This window comes from Carcharhinus amblyrhynchos, chromosome 14, assembly GCF_965287045.1.
Source record: "Carcharhinus amblyrhynchos chromosome 14, sCarAmb.v2.hapA, whole genome shotgun sequence".
NCBI lineage: Eukaryota > Metazoa > Chordata > Chondrichthyes > Carcharhiniformes > Carcharhinidae > Carcharhinus > Carcharhinus amblyrhynchos.
This window is the reverse complement of record NC_137337.1, coordinates 77,019,154-77,041,709: the sequence shown is the minus strand read 5'-3', so window position 1 is coordinate 77,041,709 and position 22,556 is coordinate 77,019,154. Positions and strand designations below refer to the sequence as shown.

Genomic DNA, 22,556 nt, shown 5'->3' with positions numbered 1-22,556 from the left:
ACTTGTCGTTTAGAAGGATGAGGGGAGGATCTTATTGAAACTTACAGGATACTGCGATAGAATGGACGTGGAGAGGATGTTTCCACTAGTAGGAAAAATTAGAATCAGAGGGCACAACCTAATGCTAAAGGGATAATTCTTTAGAACAGAGATGAGAAGGAATTTCTTCAACCAGGGAGTGGTGAATCTGTGGAACTCTGTCGCAGAAGGCTGTGGAGGCCAGGTCATTAAGTGTCTTTAAGACAGAGATAGATAGTTCTTGATTAATAAGGGGATCAGGGGTAATGGGGATGAGAAAAATATCAGCCATGATTGAGTCTGCTCCGCCGTTCAATGGGCCGAGTGACCCAATTCTGCTCCAACGTCTTATGGCATACTGGGGACACTCCAGACATTTGGCAGAATTGGGGGAGGGGAGGACACAGTTGCCTCTTTTCACGTATGAAAACAAAGACAAACTTAATGCTATTTTCAAGCCAAGACTTTCAACCGTTCAGCAATCCCAAGGACGGTCACACAAAATTTCAACATTCACCTTGAGAAAAAGGCACAAGTTTACATTTTGTTAATTCACATTTCCAGATCTTTCCATTCGACTCCAGGAATGAAGGGTTTGAGGACAGCAGTATTTATGTAAACTAATATTTTATATACCAAGATTAACAAACAAGATACAAGCTTTCTCTTCCTCATACTTAGGAAGAACAACTGAACAGATCACAACTGCTGGAATAGACATATAAAGCGGTTAACTAAAATTCACTGCCTTCCATTCTGTAGAAGTGATGGGTTTTTTGATTTTTGGGTATCTTATTTGCCCTTGTTCCCTATGAGTTGGTGTTGGCTTTCAGTGGGATAGTATCAATAAGGAAGCAGGCACAGGGCTTGAACAGGACGCTGAATATATCTTAAGTTTTCTCGTGGTCGCCTCGATGAAATAAAGTTGACAAAGTTTAAAAGCAAACTGCGACTTAGGCTAAAGGTGACAGAATGTGGTGGCACACTGGTTAGAACTGCTGCCTCACGGCGCCAGAGATCTGGGTTCGATTCCTGGCTTCAGGTCACTGTCTGTGCGGAGTTTGCATGTTCTCCCTGTCTGTATGGGTTGGCTCCAGTTTCCTCCTAGGTGTGAAGGTTAGGTTGACTGGCTATGCTCAATTGCCCTTTAGTGCCAGGGGGATTGGTGACATAAATATGTGGGGTTAAGGGGTAGGGCCTGGTTGGGATTGTTGTTGGTGCAGGTTCGATGGGCTGAATGGCCTTCTTCTGCACTTCTGATTCTAATAGATTTATTACTAACAGATAAGCTGTATCAAAGACAACAATACTGTTTGTTCAACTTTAGAGATTTATTAACTGTTCTTCATTCAGGAAACAATAAAGTCAGGGAACTTAACTAATACGGTCATTAGAATTGTTTTATGTTAGTGTTTTACCTATTATTTTTGTCCCTACCCTTTTGATGATTTCAATAAAATCTGATTTGTTGGAAGCATGTTTCTTGAAATATATTTGTTATCCTTAGACGTTCATCTAAGAGCAAGGGTGAGCAACACATTGACAGATTATTTTTCTTGGCAAATAGGAATCTATTTAAAGATGCATAAAGATTCTCCCCTGGTGTCTCAACTGTGTCTGTCTCATTATTAGATTCCAGTTCATATTTGTCACTGAGTTGACGAACTCATGGAGTTGATCATTTCTCCCAAGGCTCTTGAGAAAGCTGCTGCTAGGATAAGCCTGTTTGAGGCAGTGATGACAAGGAAGCTCCCACACTTTGGGTATGTGATCTGGAGAAGTGTTTGGAAAAAGAATATCGTGCTTTGGACGTGGAGAGGATGTTTCCACTAGCAGGAAAAACTAGAACCAGAGGATGCAACATCAGGCTAAAGCGATGATCTTTTAAAACAGAGATGAGGAGGAATTTTTTTCAGCCAGTGGTGCATCTGTGGAACTCTTTGCTGCAGAAGGCTGTGGAGGCCAGATCATTGAGTGTCTTTAAGACAGAGAAAGATAGGTTCTTGATTAATAAGAGGGTCAGGAGTTATGGGAAAAAGGTAGAAGAATGGGGATGAGAAAAATATCAGTCATGACTGAATGGTGAGCAGACTCGATGGGCTGAGTGGCTTAAGTCTAAGGCCTTAGTGGTCTAAGTCTTATGATCTAATGGTCTTGCAAACGTCCACTTGGAAGACCTACAAGAGGCATGGATGAATAACATCAGAATGTAAGTTGATCTAAATGGTCATCCAGACTTGAAACCTAGAAGCCCTACAGTACAGGAGGTCATTCGGCCCATCAAGTCCGTACCGAACACAATCCCATATTCCCATAGCCTCACACATTTACCCTGCTAATCCCTCTGACACTAGGGTCAATTTAGCAGGGCCAATCAACCTAATCGGCATATCACTGGACTGTGGGAGGAAACTGGAGCACCCAGAGGAAACCCTCCCAGACCCTGGGAGAAAGTGCAAACTCCACACAGTCAGTCACCCAAGGCTGGAATTGAACCTGGATCCCTGGCGCTATGAGGCAGCAGTGCTAACCACTGTGCCACCGTGCCCAGCCAGAACATCGGCTCTATTCTCTCTCCACAAATGCTGCCAGACCTGCTGAGATTTTCCAGCATCATTTTGGTTGTAAAATGTACAGTAATTGACTATGTGAAATAGAAGTTGATCTAAAATCTTGCTGCATTGTGGGCGGCATGGTGGCACAGTGGTTAGCATTGCTGCCTCACTGTGCCAGGGACCCAGGTTCAATTCTAGCCTTGCATGACTAATTTTAATTGATCTGGTGTACGTGCACCGTAAAATATAAGTGGATCTTAAGTCTAGCTGCACTTTATAAAGACCATGCATAAAGTGTAAGTTGGCCCGGTGTGGGTGCATTATATTCAATGGAAGTTGATGTGAAGCATGGTTAACCTTTGCGCAGCTGCAGGGGCTCCTCCCGGCCGCCAGGTGGCGGTGTTGGTGGAGGTCCGGCGCGGTTGGGTTTGAGCGGGTTGGGGCTGCTCTTGTCTCTGTCCCCCGGAACAAAAGGAGCGGGAGCTGCAGCGGGAGAGAGTGCGGGGAAGCGGGCCTGCTGCTGTGCTCTACCTGCCTGAGGCCTCGGGCCCTCCGCCGGGACCATGGAGGGCGATGTGTTGGACACGCTGGAGGCGCTGGGGTGAGCAGTGACCGCACTCCCTGTGTACCCGCCCCCCCCCCCGGCAATATCCAGATTCCCCCCAATATACAACCCCAAATATTCTCCCCCCCATGTACACCCCCGCCCCCAATAAAACCTCCCCAATAAAACACCTCCAATATTACAGCCCCCAAATATACATCCCCCCCAATGTACACCCCCAATATACACCTCCCCAAATATACAGCCCCCAATGTACACCCCCCCAAATATACACCCCCCAATGTACACCCCCAATATACACCTCCCCAAATATACAGCCCCCAATGTACACCCCCCCAAATATACACCCCCCAATGTACACCCCAATATACACCTCCCCAAATATACATCACCCCCAAATATGCAGCCCCAATATACACCCCCTCCAAATATACATTCCCCAATATACAACCCCAAATATTCCCCCCCAATGTACAACCCCCATATACACCCCCAATAAAACACCTCCAATATCCAACCCTCAATATACAACCCTAAATATTCCCCCCCCTCCGATGTACACCCCCCCAATGTACACCCCTCCAAATACATCTCCAATAAAACCTCACCAATATACACCCCCCCCCCCTTCCCAATACAGCTCTCCCCAATACAGGGCCCCGCAATATGCGACCCTCCCCAATATGCCACCCCGTAATATGTGCCCCCCCCGCCGCCAAGCAGGTGGCCCCCGACCAGTGGATGATCCCTCAGTGGGAGGCCGAGACTGGCTCACCACCACCAGTGGTCAGCCCCCCACCCCCTAAGTGGGTGGCCTGATCCCTCGTGACTCTCTGACACTGAGCCAAATGTATTCCAACACGCACTGATAACCCCACCCTTCCACTTCCCATCCCCCCTCCTCACCCACCCCACCCTCAGATTTCTGCATCTGCAGTAATTTACTTTTTGTCCCCCAGTTAGCACATCCTTGTCTTTCTCACTCATCTGTTAATGCTCCTCAACCATCCCTTCTAATGTGTTATGGAGCTTGATAAGCAGAATGTTACTGGGTGAATAATCCAGAGACTTAGATTCATTTCTTTCTTGGGATGTGAGCATCACTGGCAAGGCCAATCCTGAATTGCCGTTGAGAAGGTGGTGAGCTGGTGCGGTCCATATGGCACACGTTCACCCACAGTGTTGTTAGGACGAGAGTTCCAGGTTCTGATCCAGCTGCAGTGAAGGATGGCTTGCAGGTGGTCATGTTGCCATCTGTTGCGCTGCTTCTTCTAGGTGGTAGAGGTCCCTGGTTTGGAAACTGCTCAGATCAGTGGTGGTCAGTAGTGAATAAATATTCACTATGGTGAATATTATTCACCATAGATGGTGGATGTGGATGCAGTGCCCAACAAGTGGACTAGTTTATTCTGTAATGCTGTTGGAGCCGCACTCATCCAGGCAAGTCAAATTTCAGGCCTACAGTTGGTCATGAAAGTGTAAATTGGGCAAATATTTTTGTTTTCTCAAGCTAAAATATCTACAGCTTTATGTTACCAATTCTCCATTTAGCTTTGATCCTCATCAGAGGAATATTCAAATACTCATTCCGCCTGAGCCACTCAGTCCCTGGCCTGATTACAGACTTGGTTCAAACATGAACGGAAGAGCTGAAGAAGTGAAGGTAACTGCCCTTTAAATCAAGGCAGCTTTCGTGTGGCATCAAGGAATCCGAGCAAAACTTGAGTCAATGGGAATCACAAGGCAACCTCTCCGTTTATACCAAGCTCAAAGAAAAATGGGTGTAGTGGTTGGAAGTTACTCATCTCCAGTTCAAGGAATGTCCTCAAGCCTACTATCTTTAGCTACTTCATCAATGACCTTCCTTCCATCGTAAGGTTAGAGTGAGGATGTTGGCTGATGTTTGCATAATATGTTCACTGTTCGTGACTCCTCAGATAATGAAGCAGTCCACGTCCAAACTTAACAAGACCTGGATAATATCTAGCTTGGGCTGGCAAAAGGCAAGTAACATTCGGACCACATGTGCCAAGCAATGACTTCTCCAACAAGAAAATTTAACCATCTCCCCATGACATCCAGTGGCGTAGCCTTTGCTGAATTCCCACTACCAACATTCCAGGGGTGGTCATTGATCAGAATGGTATGGCCATATAAATACTGTGGCTGCAAGAGCGGGTCAGAAGTTGGGAATTCTGCAGTAAATAACTCACCTCCTGACTCCCTAAAGCCTGTTCACCGTCTTTAAGACAAAAGTCAGGAGTGTGATAGAATACTGCCCACTTGCCTGGATGAATGCAATTCCAATAATATTCAAGAAGCTTGATACCATCCAAGAGAGAGCACCACCTTCAACATTCACTCCTCCACCACCAACGCATAGTAGCAGCCGTATGTACCATGTACAAGATGCACTGCTGTCCCCTTAAGACAACATCTGAAGGTTCCCCTCTAAGCCACTCACTGTCCTGACTTGGAACTGCTATTCCTTCACTGTCACTGGGTTCAAATCCTGCAACTCCCTCCCAAACAGCACTATGGTGTACCTATACTATGTAGACTGCAGCGGTTCAAGAAGGCAGCTCACCACCATCTTTTCGAAGCCAGTTAGGGATGAGCAATAAATGCTGGTCTAGCCAGTGACGTCCACATCCCATGAATGAATAAAAAACGTTAAATTTTTTGTTGGTAACTGAACTGTAAATTTGGACCTGTGCATAACTCAAGTGGAAAATTTGACAAACCTTGTTTAAATCTTGTGATGTTTTTCATCTTTGTTATCTTCTGTTGATCACATCAGTACATTCTGCAAATATTGTGAACATTACCTGAGAATGCCTGTGTCCCTGTTGTCTTTTTTTTGTGTCTTGTGAACTTTGAGGAGCAGATTTTGTTTGACAAGCTTCCCACTTGTCGGCCAGTATTTCCATTAAGCTGTGAATGTTCCTTTTTTTAATCTATTTGGACCCACATTTTGACATCAACATTCTACTTTAATGGATTTTTTTTTTGGTACAGGTACAGTGGACCCTTGTTAGAAGAAGAAGCGTTTTTGAAAGCAGTTGAGGCTGGGCCATCCTCTTTAGCATTTACTGAACTTTGTGTGTGGTTATCATCACAGATTAAAACGTTGTGTAATTTGGAAGAAACTATAAATGCCACTGCTGGTAAGAACAGTCTACTGTCAGAACATCTACTGTTTTCAAGAGATCAGATATGCTTGTTCCACGGCCCTGAATGTTTTCTAAAATATATTTCTGAGAAGTGTTTAGCTTGAAGTTTGCCTCCATGTGCTGTTGCCGATGAGAAAATAATTTAACTTCATTATATGTGAAAGCATAAGTAAAGACCTGTATCATAATGATGGGTGACACGGTGGCGCAGTGGTTAGCACTGCTGCCTCACAATGCCAGGGACCCAGGTTCGATTTCTGACTTGGGTCACTGTCTGTGCGGAGTCTGCACATTCTCCCTGTGTCTGCGAGGGTTTCCTCCATACGTTCCTGCTGATGAGAAAATAATGTAATCTGATTATATATGAAAGCGTAGGTAAAAACCTGTATCATAATGGTTTCATTATCCTGGTAAAATTATAATTGAGAAGCTCAAATAATATTTGAGGCAAATGATATCACATGCTGAATAAAAGAAAATTCTAGAAATCAAGCTTAAGGAAGATGACTTGATCAGTGTATCCCTACAGTTGTTACATCCTGGAGCATTAGTTCGGCAAAAACAGCTTAAATTCATTGCTACAGGAAGCAAAGTATCCTGTCAATTTGCTACTTTTGGTAGAATCCCTTTTATGGAAGTGATGTGGAGATAGAGCAGATGTGTAATTAGATACATGGAGAATGTGGATGAGGAATATTGCAGATGTACTCACTGGGTATAGTGTCCAAGTTTTTAACAAGTAGTAATTGAGAAAATGAGCCTAAAGATGATCAAATCTTTAATGATTTCCGCAAGGGAGTGTCTATGGGCATTATTTATACAGACTCTCAGAAAGCCGGTTCCTCCGTAAGAGGTTGTTGCAGAAATAGGCACACGTGGAATGTATGACAACTTATTGATGTGAGGGAGGAACTGGTTAGGAGACAACAGTAGGCCTAATGGATCTGTACTCAGATTGGCAGATTGGCTCCCATGGTGATCTGTACTGGGGCTCCTTTTCGTTGCATTTTCAAACCACTGATAGAAAGCAGCATACCCAGGTTTGCTGATGGCACCAAGTCAGGGGGCAGAGTAAGTCGTATAGATGGGAGGCACAAAGTTGCAAGGGGACGTTGAGTGGGCAGAAGTGTAGCCAGTATGAGGAAACCTAGCAGAAATTGGGAACACTTCCACACACCCCACAAACAGAGAGCCAGCTGAAAATTTCTGAACTGACATGGATAGGTCAGGTGAGGGTTACAGAACTAAGACTGATACATGAAGTTAAGATAAAATCAGCCATGATTTGATTGAATGGTAATGCAGTCTTTAAGGGGCTGATATACCTGCTGGCATATTTCTCATTTTCAGTTTGATGCAGTTTAATTTCAATAAGGGAATTGTTCCATTAAGTTGGGGATACAGTTCCATCAGTATATATTCTTGCAATTCTGTGATTGCAGCCAGTGAATTTGTTATCCTGCAATTAAATTCATGCGTCTTCTAGAATATTCAACAATTTTGTTGATAAATTTGTTCATAAACTTGAGAAATGGGATCTGGTGTATGGCACACGGTTGCTTGAGCTTACTTTTGTTATTTGTAAGATCATCACCGATCCTTTGTTTTACAAGTTCTAATTTGCTCTCAAGGGTGGCACAGTGGTTAACACCGCTGCTTCACAGCGCCAGAGACCCAGGTTCAACTCTGGCATAGCGTGACTGTCTGTGTGCAGTTTGCACATTGTCCCTGTGTCTGCGTGGATTTCCTCCGAGTACTACAGTTTCCTCCCACTATCCAAAAGATGAGTGAGTTAGGTGGATTGGCCATGCTAAATTGTTCCTTAGTGTCAGGGGGATGAACAGAGTAAATAAATACATGGGGTTAAGGGGATAGGGCCTGGGTGGGGTTGTGATTGGTGCAGACTTGATGGTCCGAGTGGTCCCCTTCCACACTGTAGGGATTCTATGATAAAATGGATATTAGATAACCACAAATTAATCTATCCTTTTAATGACATTCATGACTATGCTTAGGAACATGCAGATGTTTTCCCTTTTTGAATTGTGTTCATTATGCACCATGTGATCTTATTGTCTTTAGTGAGCTGATCTGAGCTGTCTGATATTGCCAACAGCAAATGTCGATTGCTTGTAATCAATTAATAAGATTTCCAATATTATCTGCACTCTGTGTACAACATGCTTTGTGTCACACAGAAGGAACAATACTTTTCACTGTATACTAATACATGTGACCATAATACAAGAGCAGGGATGTACTGCTAAGGTTGTATAAGGCTCTGGGCAGACTGCATTTGCAGTATTGTGTGCAATTTTGGGCCCCATATCTAAGGACGGATGCGCTGGCCTTAGAAAGGATCCAGAGGAGGTTCACAAGAATGATCCCTGGAATGAAGGGTTTGCCATATGAGGGGCAGTTGAGGAGTCTGGGTCTATACTCAGTGGAGTTTAGAAGGATGAGGGGGGATCTAATTGAAACTTACAGAACACTGAGATGTGGCATCTCCACATCTTTCATGGAGACATCTTTCATTTTACTGGCATGTTACAAATTCATTTCTTAGGGACACTATTATATGTTACTTAAATATTTTGTATTATTCTCAAACCACATATTAAAACATTAGCATTACCTTCATGCTAGGCATTTAGGATTAATCAAAATTCTCAACTACACTTCCCCATAACCCTCTGTCTACTCCGCGATCTATCAAATGTTTCTCCACCTCCACTTTAAATACCTCTAATGATTCAGCCTCTATCATCCTTTGGGGCAGAGAATTCCAGAGATTCATCAGCCTCTACACAACTCAGTTTGAAATGACTGACCCCTTATCTTGTAGCTTTGTCCCCTTGTTCAAGACTCTCCCACTCATGAAAACATCTCACCATCTACCCTTCGAGCCCCCTCAGGATATTATATGTTTGAGTAACATCATCCCTCCCTCTTATAAATTCCAAGGAGTATAGACCCAGACTATTTAGCCTCTCTTGATAGGACAACCTACTGATTCCAGGAATTCTCCTGGCCAATCTCCTTTGGACTACCTCCAATGTTATGATATCCTTTTTTAGATAAGGGGATCAAAACTGTGCACAGTATTCCAGTGAGACCTCACCAACACTCTACAATTGCAACAAAACCTCCCTATTTTTAAACTTTGCAAGAAAGGCCAAAATGACATTTTCTTAACTACTTGTTGTATCTGCCTGCTAGCTTTTTATGATTCATGCAGTAGGACATCTAAATCCCTCTGTACTTAAATTGTGTGAAGTTATTTAAAATACACTTAGTGAGAGCAAATTAATAAGAATCTGTGAAATAAAGGGTCAGTGATGATCTTATTAAACACTTGAGGAGCTATATGCTGAATGTACATCTGATCCTATTTTTGACTGCCAGTTCTCTGCATATGTTATGTTTTTTTTTGATTTGAGTTAGATTGAGACAAAGGCTTTACCCCTTTATTTGATGGCATTAATTGACACAGTTAGCTTTTTGTATTCAACCTACATGCCCATAGCACTGGGTTAATTGTTCTGTGCAGGAATTTATGTTCATGTTGCGCATGTTATTTGTTCCATTTTGATTTGAGAATTGTTTGGATTTTAGTCTTGGCAATAGGGTTGGATCAGTTAGTGAAATGTGATGGCCAGATTTAGCAACATATATTGGAATCAGAGCCGATTGTCTTTTATGCAGCTGCAGTTTCTGAGGGTTTTGTTTGATATGTGGTGCTTTAGCATTGAGAGGGAAATGTGTCCTAGGACATTTCATTTTCTTGGATCGATTTGACTTCTTGACAAGTATTAAAGGAAAGAAATGATTCGTACACTTCTAATTTACTAATATTTTAATTCTACTGACTTGCTATTTAAGGTGCCGATGACGTTGAAAGCTTTCTGTTTGAGATTAATGGCTTCCTAAAAGAGATGTCTTGCCCCTATTCAACACTTCTCACTGGTGATTTTGAAGAGCGACTAAAAAAGAAAGAAGACTGCTTAAAACTTCTGTGTAAGTTAAATTGTCTGCCAACAAGATAGAATTTTTATTGTTGATATTTTCCATGCATTTGTTGCAGGGATTGCTGCTGGAACCTTTATTATAGAATCCCTACAGTGCAGAAGGAGAGCATTCATCCCAACAAATCTCCTCCGACCACAATCCCACCCAGGTCCTATCCCCATTACCCATGCATTTACCCTACTTAGTCCCCCTGACATTAAGGGACAATTCATCACGGCCAATCCATCTAACCTGCACATCTTTGGACTGTGAGAGGAAATTGGAGCACCCAGAGGAAACCCATGCAGACATGGGTAGAATATGCAAACTCTGCACAGACAGTGACCCGAGGCTGGTATCGATCCCGGGTCCCTGGCACTGTGAGGCAACAGTGCTAACCATTGTGCCTTCGTTTGTAATTTACTTAATAGGATTGCTTAAAACATATTGCAAAAAAAGGAAGCAGAAAATTTATGCCACATAAAAATGGTTGATCTAGTAATATTACTGTTGGGTACTGTGGCCCTTCTATCACTGAGTGTTTTGAGAGTATGCCTGACTCACTATCATTCACCACAAGGTGTCCCCAAAATCCCTTGTTACATGAATTCAGTGATTGTTTCTCAGGAGCTTTGAGGACTCTTAGTCATCAGCAGCCGCACGGCACCTTTTCAGAGTTGCTGTTCTTCACTGTTTGAATAAATGTCAACCTAGAAAATTGATGTGCTGGGCAGCGCCAGCTGGCCCATCAGATCTGCTGCACAAAGAGTAGTGAACACTGGCGGGATGGTGGACTATAGAGGCAGCAGACCCAGGATTGATCATTTCCTTCTCACCATTCAAGCTCTTCGGTAAGAGTCACTAGATAGGCATGGGGATCGGGAACACCTTTTGTTTTTCCCTTTTTTCCCATTCCCTGGCTTTCTTTCTCTCTCGCAGGGAGAAATGATCTGTTGTCAGCTAACTCAGCAGCAATGTAAATCAGACTTAGGCCCCTTAGGTGGGTTTATAGTTTTTAAAGTTTATTTATTAGTGTCACAAGTTGGAATGTTGTTCCCAGCACCCACATACCTGTGATCCTGCTTTTTTTTAAAAAGTTTCTCTGTTTTCCTCTTACATTTTGTCAATGAGGCCCACTCCCACTTCTGACCCCATTGCAGCTAAACTGCTAATAGCCCCTGTGCTAACTAACATCATAAATGGTATCCCCCTTTTATTGTTCCCTTGTCTTTTCTGAAGTGCTGCCATATCCCCCTTCTTCTTTTGAAATCAATAATATTTTTGTTACATTAGGCAGGGCATTAATAGTCAGTAAACCATGGAGGTTAGCTGGAATTGAGATGCAGGACAGCCATGATCTAACAGAACAGTGTAACAGACTGAAAGGAGATTGCTGTTTCCTGATGTTCCTTTGAGATATCCTAAGGCTGGGAAAGGGGCTATATCAAAGAGTTAATAAAAATGAGTTCTAAATACACCTTAGAATTGCTTTTTAAAAATCATTTTAGCACAAAACTGGATGTTTTTAAAGTGTTTGCAATGTTACCATTGAAGAATGCCCTACAATGCAGAAAGAGACTTAGTGAATCTACACCAACTCCAAAAGAACATCTCACCTGTGCACGTCCTTATCCCCACAATCCCATGTGTTCAACATTGGCTAATCCCCTTAACCTACACATCTTTGGCCACTAAGGGACAAATCCACCTAATTTGCACATCTTTGGACTGTGGGAGGAAGCCGGAGCACCCAGAGGAAGCTCATTCAGGCACAAGGAGAACACGCAAATATTCTCTGCTTAAAAATTGACCTTTTGCTGAGGGTGTGGGGAATATAGTTGTGACGATGAACAAAACTTTGCTTTTTTTCTCAGGGAGAGATAAGATTTCTTTGGAGCTTTTAACTTCTTGTAGCAAAATTAACCTGCTTTGTTGAAGGTCATTTGTTACGTGAATGAATGTATAAAATAAATTAGCCGAATAAGAAATAGGAGTAGGAGTAGGCCATCTAGTCCTTCGAGCCTGCCCCGCCATTCAATAAGATCATGGCTGATCTGAAGTGGATCAGTTCCACTTTCCCGCTTTCTCCCCATAACCCTTAATTCCCTTGTCTATCAAAAACCTATCTACCTTTGACTTAAATATATTTAGCAAGGTAGCCTCCACCACTTCAACAGTCAGAGAATTCCAGAGATTCACCACCCTTTGAGTGAAGAAGTTCCTCCTCAACTCCGATCTAAACTGCCCCCCCCCCGCCCCCATCTTGAACCTGTGCCCTCTAGTCCTGCTATCCTTTCTGAGCGGGAAGAATCTCTCTTCCTCTACCCTATCCATCCCCTTCATTATCTTACACGTCTCTATAAGATCCCCCCTCATCCTTCTAAACTCCAACGAGTACAGACCCAGTCTATTCAGTCTCTCTTCATAGTCCAACCCCCTCATCTCCGGCATCAGCCTAGTGAACCACCTCTGCACTCCCTCCAAGGCCAATATATCCTTGCGCAAGTGCGGCGACCAAAACTGCACACACTACTCCAGCTGCGGCCTCACCAGTACCCTGTACAGTTGCAGCAAGACCTCCCTGCTTTTATATTCTATCCCCCTCGCTATAAAGGCCAGCATTCCATTCACCTTCTTGATCACTTGATCACCTGCTGCACCTGCAGACTGGGTTTTTGCGACTCATGCACAAGGACCCTTAGGTCCCTCTGCACCGTAGCACGCTGCAGCTTTTCACCCTTTAAATAGTAATCCCTCCTACTATTATTTCTGCCAAAGTGGATAACCTCACACTTGGAAACATCATACTCCATCTGCCAGGTCCTCGCCCACTCGCTCAGCCTATCCAGATCCCTCTGCAGACTTTCCACATCCTCCACGCAATTTGCTTTACCATTCATCTTCGTGTCATCAGCAAATTTCGTCACCCTACACTCAGCCCCCTCCTCCAGATCATCTATATAAATGGTAAATAGCTGAGGCCCCAGCACCGATCCCTGCAGCACTCCACTAGTCAGCAGCCGCCAATCAGAATAGCACCCATTGATACCAACTCTCTGCTTCCTATTAGACAACCAATCCTCTACCCACGCTAACACCTTACCCCCAACTCCGTGCACCCTAACCTTCTGTAGCAACCTTTTATGGGGCACCTTATCAAACGCCTTACGAAAATCTCAAAACACCACATCCACCGGTTCCCCTCTGTCTACCGCACTAGTCACATCCTCATAGAAATCCAATAAATTTGTCAAACACGATTTCCCCTTAATGAATCCGTGCTGCATCTGCCCTATCAAACCATTCCTTTCTAGGTGTCTCGCTATTTCTAATCCAAAGGAAATTGACAGCTGTCTGTATTTGCCAAAGCATTCTTAAGTGTGTTATCTTTAGATACATTTAAAATTTACAAAAATAAACCTCTGCTTTTATCTCTGTATCTGTTTGTTTTCAGTATACCTATCATCAGAGCTTCAGACAGCTAGGATCCTGCACTCCAAATCTCCTCCGGTGTCCAAAGTTGAAGACAACGAAGAAGTTCGGCAGGAAATTAAATCTATCTGTGCAACATTAAGTTTGCCCTGTCCTGTGTCTGGTGTTGCTGATGCACATTTATTTAAGCTTATAGAGGAAAAGGTTGGTTTTACAGCTTGTTGTTGTTCTTAAGCCCTCATGTTTATTTGCTGTATTGGAACAATCTCTAAATATTTCTTGTTTTGCAGGTGAAAAATGTTACTTCCAAAATTCCCAAAAGCCATGTGGGAGAACCGTTGTTGAAACTAACACTAACTCCTGATCACTGGGTAAGAGACTACTTTGAAAAATAAGGAAACCCTTCACGTAGAATCATCTACTTTGAATTGCTGTTATGAGGGTAAACTTTGCTGCTCAGAAACAAATTACAATGAAACAAATGGGCAGCACAGTGGTTAGCACTGCTGCTTCACAGTTTCAGGGTCCTGGGTTCGATTCCCAGGTCGGGTCACTGTCTGTGTGGAGTTTGCATGTTCTTCTCGTGTCTGCATGGGTTTCCTCCAAGTACTCTGGTTTCCTCCCACAGTCCAAAGCTGTGTGGGTTAGGTTGCTCGGCCATGCTAAATTGCCCCCTTAGTGTCCAGGCATGTGTAGGTTAGAGGGATTAGTGAGTATAATATGTAGGGATATGGGGATAGGGCCTCAGTGGGATTGTGTTTGGTGCAGACTCTATGGGCCGAAGTGCCTCTTCCTGCACTGTAGGGTTCTATGATTCTATAAATTACTGCAGATGCTGGAATATGAAACCAAAAGAGAAAACTCTGGAAGATCTCAGCAGGTCTGGCACGTTGTAAGGAGAGAAAAGAGCTGACGTTTCGAGCCCAGATGAATCTTAGTCAAAGCTTTGGTCATCTGGACTCGAAACGTTGACTCTTTTCTCTCCTTAAAGTTGCTGCCAGACCCACTGAGATTTTCCAGCATTTTCTCTTTTGATTAAACTTTGCTGCTATTTTGTATTAATGACTTTTAATGCAGTGTTTGGTGGTGGTGCCTCAGAGAGGAACATTGATCTGAACGCTAACAGAGTAAACCGTGGCTCTTGCATAAAGCTGTGGTATTTTTAATATGCAGATAAATTGCAGAAGCACAGCATATATCAACTAAAGTTATCTGTTGCGGTTTTGACCAGATTAGCAGTGAACTAGGTCTACACTTGAGCCTAGCGTAATACCTTTTCTATTCAACGCCAGGGGACCATTGGAAAAGCGCTATCAGAGTGTGAAGTTTAGTCAGTGATTGTTGACCTGAAAATATGTTTGAGGGGTTAAGTCACTATATTAAGTTTAATAAGTTAATGGTTTAATGTGCAGGAACAGCTGAAACCTCTAATGTAAGGTACCAGTGTGACACTAGAGGAGGTGGGAGGCAATGGCCTAGTGGTGTTATCACTAGACTATTAATCCAGAAACACAGCTAATGTTCTGGGGGCCCAGGTTCAGATCCTGCCATAGCAGATGGTGGCATTTGAATTCAATAAAAAAAATCTGGAATTAAGAATCTACTGATGGCCATGAAACCATTGTTGATTGTTGGAAAAACCCATCTGGTTTACTAATGCCCTTTAGGGAAGGGAATCTGCCGTCCTTACATTGTCTGGCCTACATGTGAATGCACATTCACAGCAATGTGGTTGACACTCAACTGTCCTCCAAGGGCAACCAGGGATGGACAATAAATAATCAGCGACACCCATGTCCCACGAATGAATTAAAAAATTAGAGAAGTTTGTTTATATACTATACTATTTTCAGTTGAGCTCAAAGTTTCTGAACTAATCACTTCCATTTGTTTTTTGTGATCATGGTGGAGGGGTGACTGTTGGATAGAAACCTGGAGAAAAATGCTGTGATTTTCTTTTGACACTCACCAGACATGGAAACTTAACCTCGATTAACTTCTCAACCAAAGACACACTTCCAAAAACATGTCACTCTTAGGAATGCACTAATGTGTTTGCCTAAATTTGCACGGAGTAGGAATTGAACCGACAAATTTCTAGCTGTAAGTTGAGAATGCTACCACTGAATGAAGCTGACAAAAATGGCATGTCAGTGCATTCAGATATCAGCTGTGGCTTCCTGTAGATAATAGTGCGTAAATATGTTATGTAAGATCTTTCAGAATGAAACAACTTGCACTCTTGCACTTATAAAGTAGTACCTCGTATCTCTTGTGTTACAGATTGTGTGAAAGTATTGCTACTGTTACATCAGCTTTAAATAGGCTATATTCTGTACAGAATCCTTTGTATTGGTCTGTATTTATTAGTGTGCAGGTTGGTTTAGGTACGTGTGCGTTCCATTTTTATACCCAATTATAGGAAGCACATATGAAAGCTGTACTTTTAAATCTTGCTTTTCACTTCATCTGTAACATTGCAGGTGGAGTGTGCTTTATCTACTCCTGGAAACCAAACACATGCAAAAGCCCACACTTTTTTTGAACTCCATCGACCTTTAGCACGGGAAGCCTAGCTGTTTGTCTGCATTGTTTACTTCGTGAATTTTGTGGTGAACATGTCGATAAAAACCTTATTGCAGGTACCCTTTATTTATTATTCAGTTCTTTCATAGAATTTCTACAGTGCAGAAGAAGGCCTATCAAGTCTGCACTGATCATAATCCCAGCCAGGTCCTATTCCCATAACCCCATATGTTTACCCTGCTAGTCCCCCTGGCACTAGGGTTAATTTAGCGTGGCCAATCTTTTGGAGTGGGAGGAAACCGGAGCACTGGGAGGAAACCCACGCAGACATGGGGAGAACATGCAAACTCCACACAGGCAGTGACCCGAACCCGGGTACCTGGCGCTATGAGGCAGCAGTGCTTGCCACTGTGCCACCGTTATGTCTTACTTTCCTAGCTATTCTATTTACTTTATACTGTAGCCAACCTAGGCTTAGACTTTGTGATGTAGGTTTATGTATATTCTGAAAACCGAAATGGTCTGATTCCAAAATTTCAATGGCCACAAGGGTTTCGGATAAAGCATACTTGAGCCTTGGTTAATGGCGAAAGCTACCCTTGTTTCATTCAATCTTTTCTCAGGGGTGCCAATGTTCGACAAGTGCATTGATGTATTACTGAATCATACAGAAATCATCCTTGTTTGTTCTTAGCTGGGTTAGCTTAAGTATTCTGCAGTTGAGTTCAGCAACTTGGGATCTTGGTCTGATCGGTAACCAGTATTAATGTTGGAGGTTGCAGTCTTATTCAGCAGTGGTGCATATGGACAATAATTACTCATCGTAGACTGTCTAAAATTGAATAAGCAGAGTAACTTTTTTAATTCATTCATGGAGCATGGGCGCCACTGGCTGGCCAACATTTATTGCATCCCTAGTTACCCGTGAACTGAATGGCTTGATTGGCCATTTCAGAGGGCATTTGGCAGTCAGCACATGTCTCTGGAGTCATATGTAGGTCTGCCCAGGTAAGGATGGCGGATTTCCTTCCTTAAAAGACATTAGTGAATCAGATGGTTTTTCCAACAATTGACAATGGTTTCATGGTCATCAGTAGATTCTTAATTCCAGACTTTTTTAATATTGAATTCAAGTTCCACGATCTGCCATGGTGGATTTCAAACCTGGGATCCCCAGAACATTAGCTGAGTTTCTGGATTAATAGTCCAGTGATAACACCATTGCCTCCCCTTACAATGGCACTGGCTCCCAATACCACTCTACAAAGTTGTACCTTACAGTGGAGGAAATTGGGGGCAAAATAGAATTCCAACTGAATTATTTTAAAAAATCTAATTTTTAATATTCTAGATTTTTTTCAGTGTTAATTTGAAAGCTGTTATTTGCATTAAATGCCTTTGAAAGTGTTAAGTGATATGGCTGCCTTGACATGAGGAGCTTTATCTCTACTAAACTGGATGTGGAATAAACTTCCTGAATGTAAAAGACAAGTTGCTGCGTTATTCCTCTGTCGTAAACTGGCATTGAAATTAAAAAGCTGAACTGGCCTGGGCTTTAACTTAAGACGGTAAAGAAACCTTCAGTGGTCTCTGCCATTCACATTAATTAATATCCACATCTTTGTTTTTAAGTTATGCTTAGTTATAAAACTCATTCCTGTCCTATATCCTTGTACGCTTATGTCTGCAGATATAATGACCAAACCCTGTGTTTTACTGTTTTAAAAAATGTATACTTCTGATTCAACCCTATGGAAAATTTGCTGAGTCACTTTAAAATTGACTTCACAAACAGGGTTTGGGGAAACATGCCGCAGCCTATTTCCAAAATTAAAACAAATCTGTTTACAGACAGATGGTGAGAAAAATAAAGGAGTTCAGTTTGCCTCTCTCCGCAGTCTGTAACAAGACTGATTAGAGAAAGACAAATATAGACATCAATTTAAACCAGTAAGTAGCTTGTTTGGATTTATTAAGTTTTTGACACCAGTAAGTAGCTTGTTCGGGGCAGCACGGTAGCGCAGTGATTAACATTGCTGCTTCATAGTGCCAAGAATTGGGTTCAATTCCTGGTTTGGGTCACTGTCTGTGTGGAGTTTTTACATTCTCCCCGTGTCTGTATGGGTCTCCTCCAGGTGCTCTGGTTTCCTCCCAGATTCTGAAAGACGTACTGGTTAGGTGCATTGACCTGAACAGGTGCCGGACTGTGGTTACTAGGGGAATTTCACAGTAACTTCATTGCAGTGTTAATGTAAGCCTTACATGTGACTAATAAATAAACTTCAAAAACTTTTCTGAAGTTACTGTCCCAAAGTCATTAATAATGGGTGGAGTGCAAAGTACCATTGCTGGACCCAAGAGCTAATAGATAGCCAACCGATCTTTCTATGGAAGAATGACTAGTTCATAATCTCTTAAGTTGTGTGTTTTCATATACAGCTGCAGATCTTGTGAATTGTGGACATAAGATTTTAAGATTTATGTTCATGTACACAATCCTATTTCCAACAGTTTATGAGCAGTTTGTTGTTCTTCCCGATGAAACACTCACTTCATGATCAGTTGAGTAATGTTCGAATGTGCTGAGGTCAGTTGGGTTTGTACATCTACTCCATGATTTATAGTTGTCAAACGTGTACACGACTACTGACTATGTAGCGTTTGAGAACATTAGCAAGAGAAGGGGAGAAGACTTAACAATACCAATACCTTGTAGCTAAAGCAGCATATGGTGTTTGGCTATTTTCCCTTGTGGTTCTGCCCAAAAAGCCATCAAGAAAGACAGCCTTTCAAGTGCATTCTACTCTGCAACTGTGTATTTTTTTGTGACGAGTGTTATGATCTCCGTAGGTGACCACACAAGCATCACGCTGGACTCACTGACTTACTCACCATATTACAAACATTATGGCTTCTTCCAATATGATTGTGCCACCTGTTAACTCTTGTTTCTGTTTCTTACCTGCCCGGCATTGCTTGTTCTCACAGCATGCAAGGTTGCTTCTAACTCCACATCCACTCCTCTCCTCCCAGTGCTCCCAGTTCTTCACTGCTACCAGCATCATTTCCCTGCCTTATACGTCTTGGACCCAGTCAGTGCCTTACTTCCCTGGGGTCAGATTTTCTGTCCTCCATTTCTGTTGCGACCCAATTTTCATCCATCTTCAGGACTATATTGACCCAAGTCCCCATTGGTACAGCCCTCACCTCTATTCCCTTATGTCCAGAGGACATAGACTTGAAAGCATATGGTGGACAGTTGATTCTGCCATCTCCTGCCGGATCTGGCTGGACATAAAACACTAATGGTCCTGTTCTTATTTGCTGAAAATAGCTCTCTGGATTCTTGGAATAAAAATAACTTCTGGCTTCTTTACTGTATTGCCACACTGCCTTTCCTGTGTCTCCTCCAAAAATTGATGTGAGGAACCCATGGATTTTTTTTTATTACTAAGACTGTTTGATCAGCTGTTTCTGCCTTGTCCATCCTTTCCACTAGCCCACCAGGCCAATTTTCCCCTAAAGGTCTTCTGTGTAATAGCTGTAAACTTGCATCTTCCTCTAATTTTTCTCTGCCTCTGCTCATGCACGCCCTCACTGAGCCAGCTTGTCCATGAGACCCACCCCATGTTAGCTGATTATTGTAAATGGTTCTTTTGTCCCTCTCTCTTTTAAATCTTCAGAAACCAACCCTTGAACTCATTTCCTTGCAGATTACTCCATGTTCACCTACCACCCCTGCACTTGCTAACTTTTATATTGGCTTCTGGTTGGGCACCATCTTATTTTAATCTCGTTATGGCTTGATGTCATTTTTTAAAATTTAAAATGTTCCTATGAAGCATTACGTTAATGGTTATTGTGTAAGTCAAAGTTGGTGGTGCTGTCATACCCTTGAACTTGATGCAGAACCAGATAGTTACCCTGAAGGAAAGAGAGAGATTAAAGGGTACAAAGACAAGCAAAATTTGAGACAAAAAGTTAAGAACAAGAGTTGGATGGAGCGGTGCAGATGCTAGTGCAGTAAATATAGCGCCATAAGAAACAGGTGGACAAAGACATTTGACAGAGATCTGCAGTTTGAGGGGGGTAAAAAAAATCACAATTATAGGATGATATATAATTTGTCTTTTAACACTTCCATTTAGATCAAGTGTGATATGTTGTTATGTACTGTAACTCCACTGTCATTACAAGCCTACCTACTCGATCATCGACCCCAGTCGAGAGTTATAGAGATATACAGCATGGAAAGAGGCCCTTCGGCCCAATTCGTCCTTGCTGACCTAGTTTCCTCAATTGAACTAGTTCCATTTGACCCACCCATGTATCCGTTCAAATATTTTTCTAAAACGTTGTAATTGTACCTGTCCCAACCACCCCTTCTGGCAGCTCATTCCATGTACACACCACCCTCTGTGTGGGAAACGTTGCCCCTCAGCTGCACTTCAGATCTGACATGATGTTCATTGGTCTTAAACATATGGTCTTCACAGAACAACATCTCAAATTAATTGACATCACAAAAACTATGCTTATGTTGGGAGGGAAAACACTGCATCCAAAATAATCACAGAATCCCTACAGTGCAGAAGCAGGCTGTTCAGCCCTTTGAGTCTGCACCAACCACAATCCCACCCCAGGCCCTAGTCCCACAACCCCTCACATTGACCCTACTAATCCCCATGGCAATCAACCTAATCCACCAGAGCACCCAGAGGAAACCTACGCAGACACGGGGAGAACGTGCAAACTCAATGACCAGAGGCCAGAATTGAACCTGGGTCCCTGGCACTGTGAGGAAGCAGAGGTAACCCACTGCGCCACCGTGCCACCCATGTAAAAATGAAATGTATTGAAACTAGAAGAAGCGGTATTTCTTAATGTTCTGGCTTCTGCCCAGCTGGTTTGTAGCACCTGCCATCAATTTTCTACTCTTCACGGCACTCCTATAACATTTGTATGAGCTGCCTTTCTGAAAAATGAAAGTGTTTCAAAGTTTTTGATTAAAATCCTGTCAGTTTATCTCTTTTGGTGTTTAGCAGCTACTCAAACCCCATAATATACAAGAGATGGAAAAATTCCTTTTCATAGTGGCATTAATATATTTTCCACAAAAACTGCGCTTCTTGTGTCTTCCTGTGTTTGTCTTCACAACAGTTGTATGGATTGATAGTTTAAAAATACATTTAAAACAAATGATAGGAAAAAGAATTGTGCGCAGTAATTCTTGCAGCAGTCATATTTATTTAATACACCAAATATCCATTATGGCGCCTCTTTCAGTGAGATTACAAAGTAATGCTTCATTGTTGGCAGTTTGAGTTCGTTGCACAAATCAGTGTTTGTACAGCAGCTAGAATAAGTTACTGTCTCTTGTGTTCCCTTGTCTTGTTATTTATTGACCTGGGTGGCACACTAGTGGGTGGCAAAGTGGTTATCATTGCTGCCTCACAGTGCCAGGGACTTGGGTTCAATTCCAGCCTCGAGTGACTGTGTGGAGACTGCATGTTGTCCCTGTGTCTGTGTGGGTTTCATCCGGGTGCTCCGGTTCCCTCCCACACTCTAAAAGACGTATTATTAGGTACATTGGCCATGCTAAATTCTCCCTCCATGTACCCGAACAGGTCCGGAGTGTGGTGATTAGGGGATTTTCACACCAACTTCATTGCAGTGTTACTGTAAATCTACTTGTGCCAAATAAGACCATATTCAAATTTTATTCCCTTATCTTTTAGTTCAGGTTGATGGAAATACTGTGTGGATTGGTTTAGTCTGTGACCAGAATTATTTCCGATTTATATAAACAGCCTGGATGTAGAAACTCAATGGAAAGCGATCATGTATAAATAATAGCAAAATTAAGAGATCAAGTAGAATCTGAAGAGGCAGATCAGAAAGGGCAAAGAGCCGAACAAAATATGTAAGTGGGCAGAACAAATGTAGCTGAAATTTAACGTGATGTATCTGTAGTAGGACATATGGGGAGGGAAACCAACTCGGGTAACAGAGACGTTGCAAGGAGCATTGGCAGATTCGAAGCTAAAGGTGACTATTTGTAGCAGAGCAGTAATCAGTGGGGTGAATAGGATATTGAACTGCATAGCTAAATAGCAGTCAGGAAGTCGTGATGCAACCTTCTAACCCTCTCCTCAGACCCCATAGTTAGTGCTGCGTATGGTTTCATGGTCATCAGTCGACCTTAATTCCAGAGGCTGAGGGGCAATCTGGTACAAGTTTATAAGATTGAGAGGTATAGGTAGGGTGAAGAGTTGGAAG

General features: G+C 42.6%; 1 protein-coding gene across 1 annotated transcript in view; it reads left to right on the top strand.

Moving 5' to 3' along the window:
• The first annotated feature begins 3,036 nt into the window (after positions 1 to 3,036).
• Positions 3,037 to 22,556, top strand: part of fam98b (family with sequence similarity 98 member B) — a 29,292-nt gene continuing 9,772 nt past the window's right edge. Inside the window, exons 1-5 of the mRNA XM_080202076.1 lie at positions 3,037 to 3,174; positions 6,157 to 6,305; positions 10,194 to 10,328; positions 13,774 to 13,955; positions 14,042 to 14,122. Of these exons, the coding sequence (XP_080058202.1) occupies positions 3,137 to 3,174; positions 6,157 to 6,305; positions 10,194 to 10,328; positions 13,774 to 13,955; positions 14,042 to 14,122 (585 nt within the window). The 5' untranslated portion in view covers positions 3,037 to 3,136. The remainder of the gene's footprint in view (positions 3,175 to 6,156; positions 6,306 to 10,193; positions 10,329 to 13,773; positions 13,956 to 14,041; positions 14,123 to 22,556) is intronic.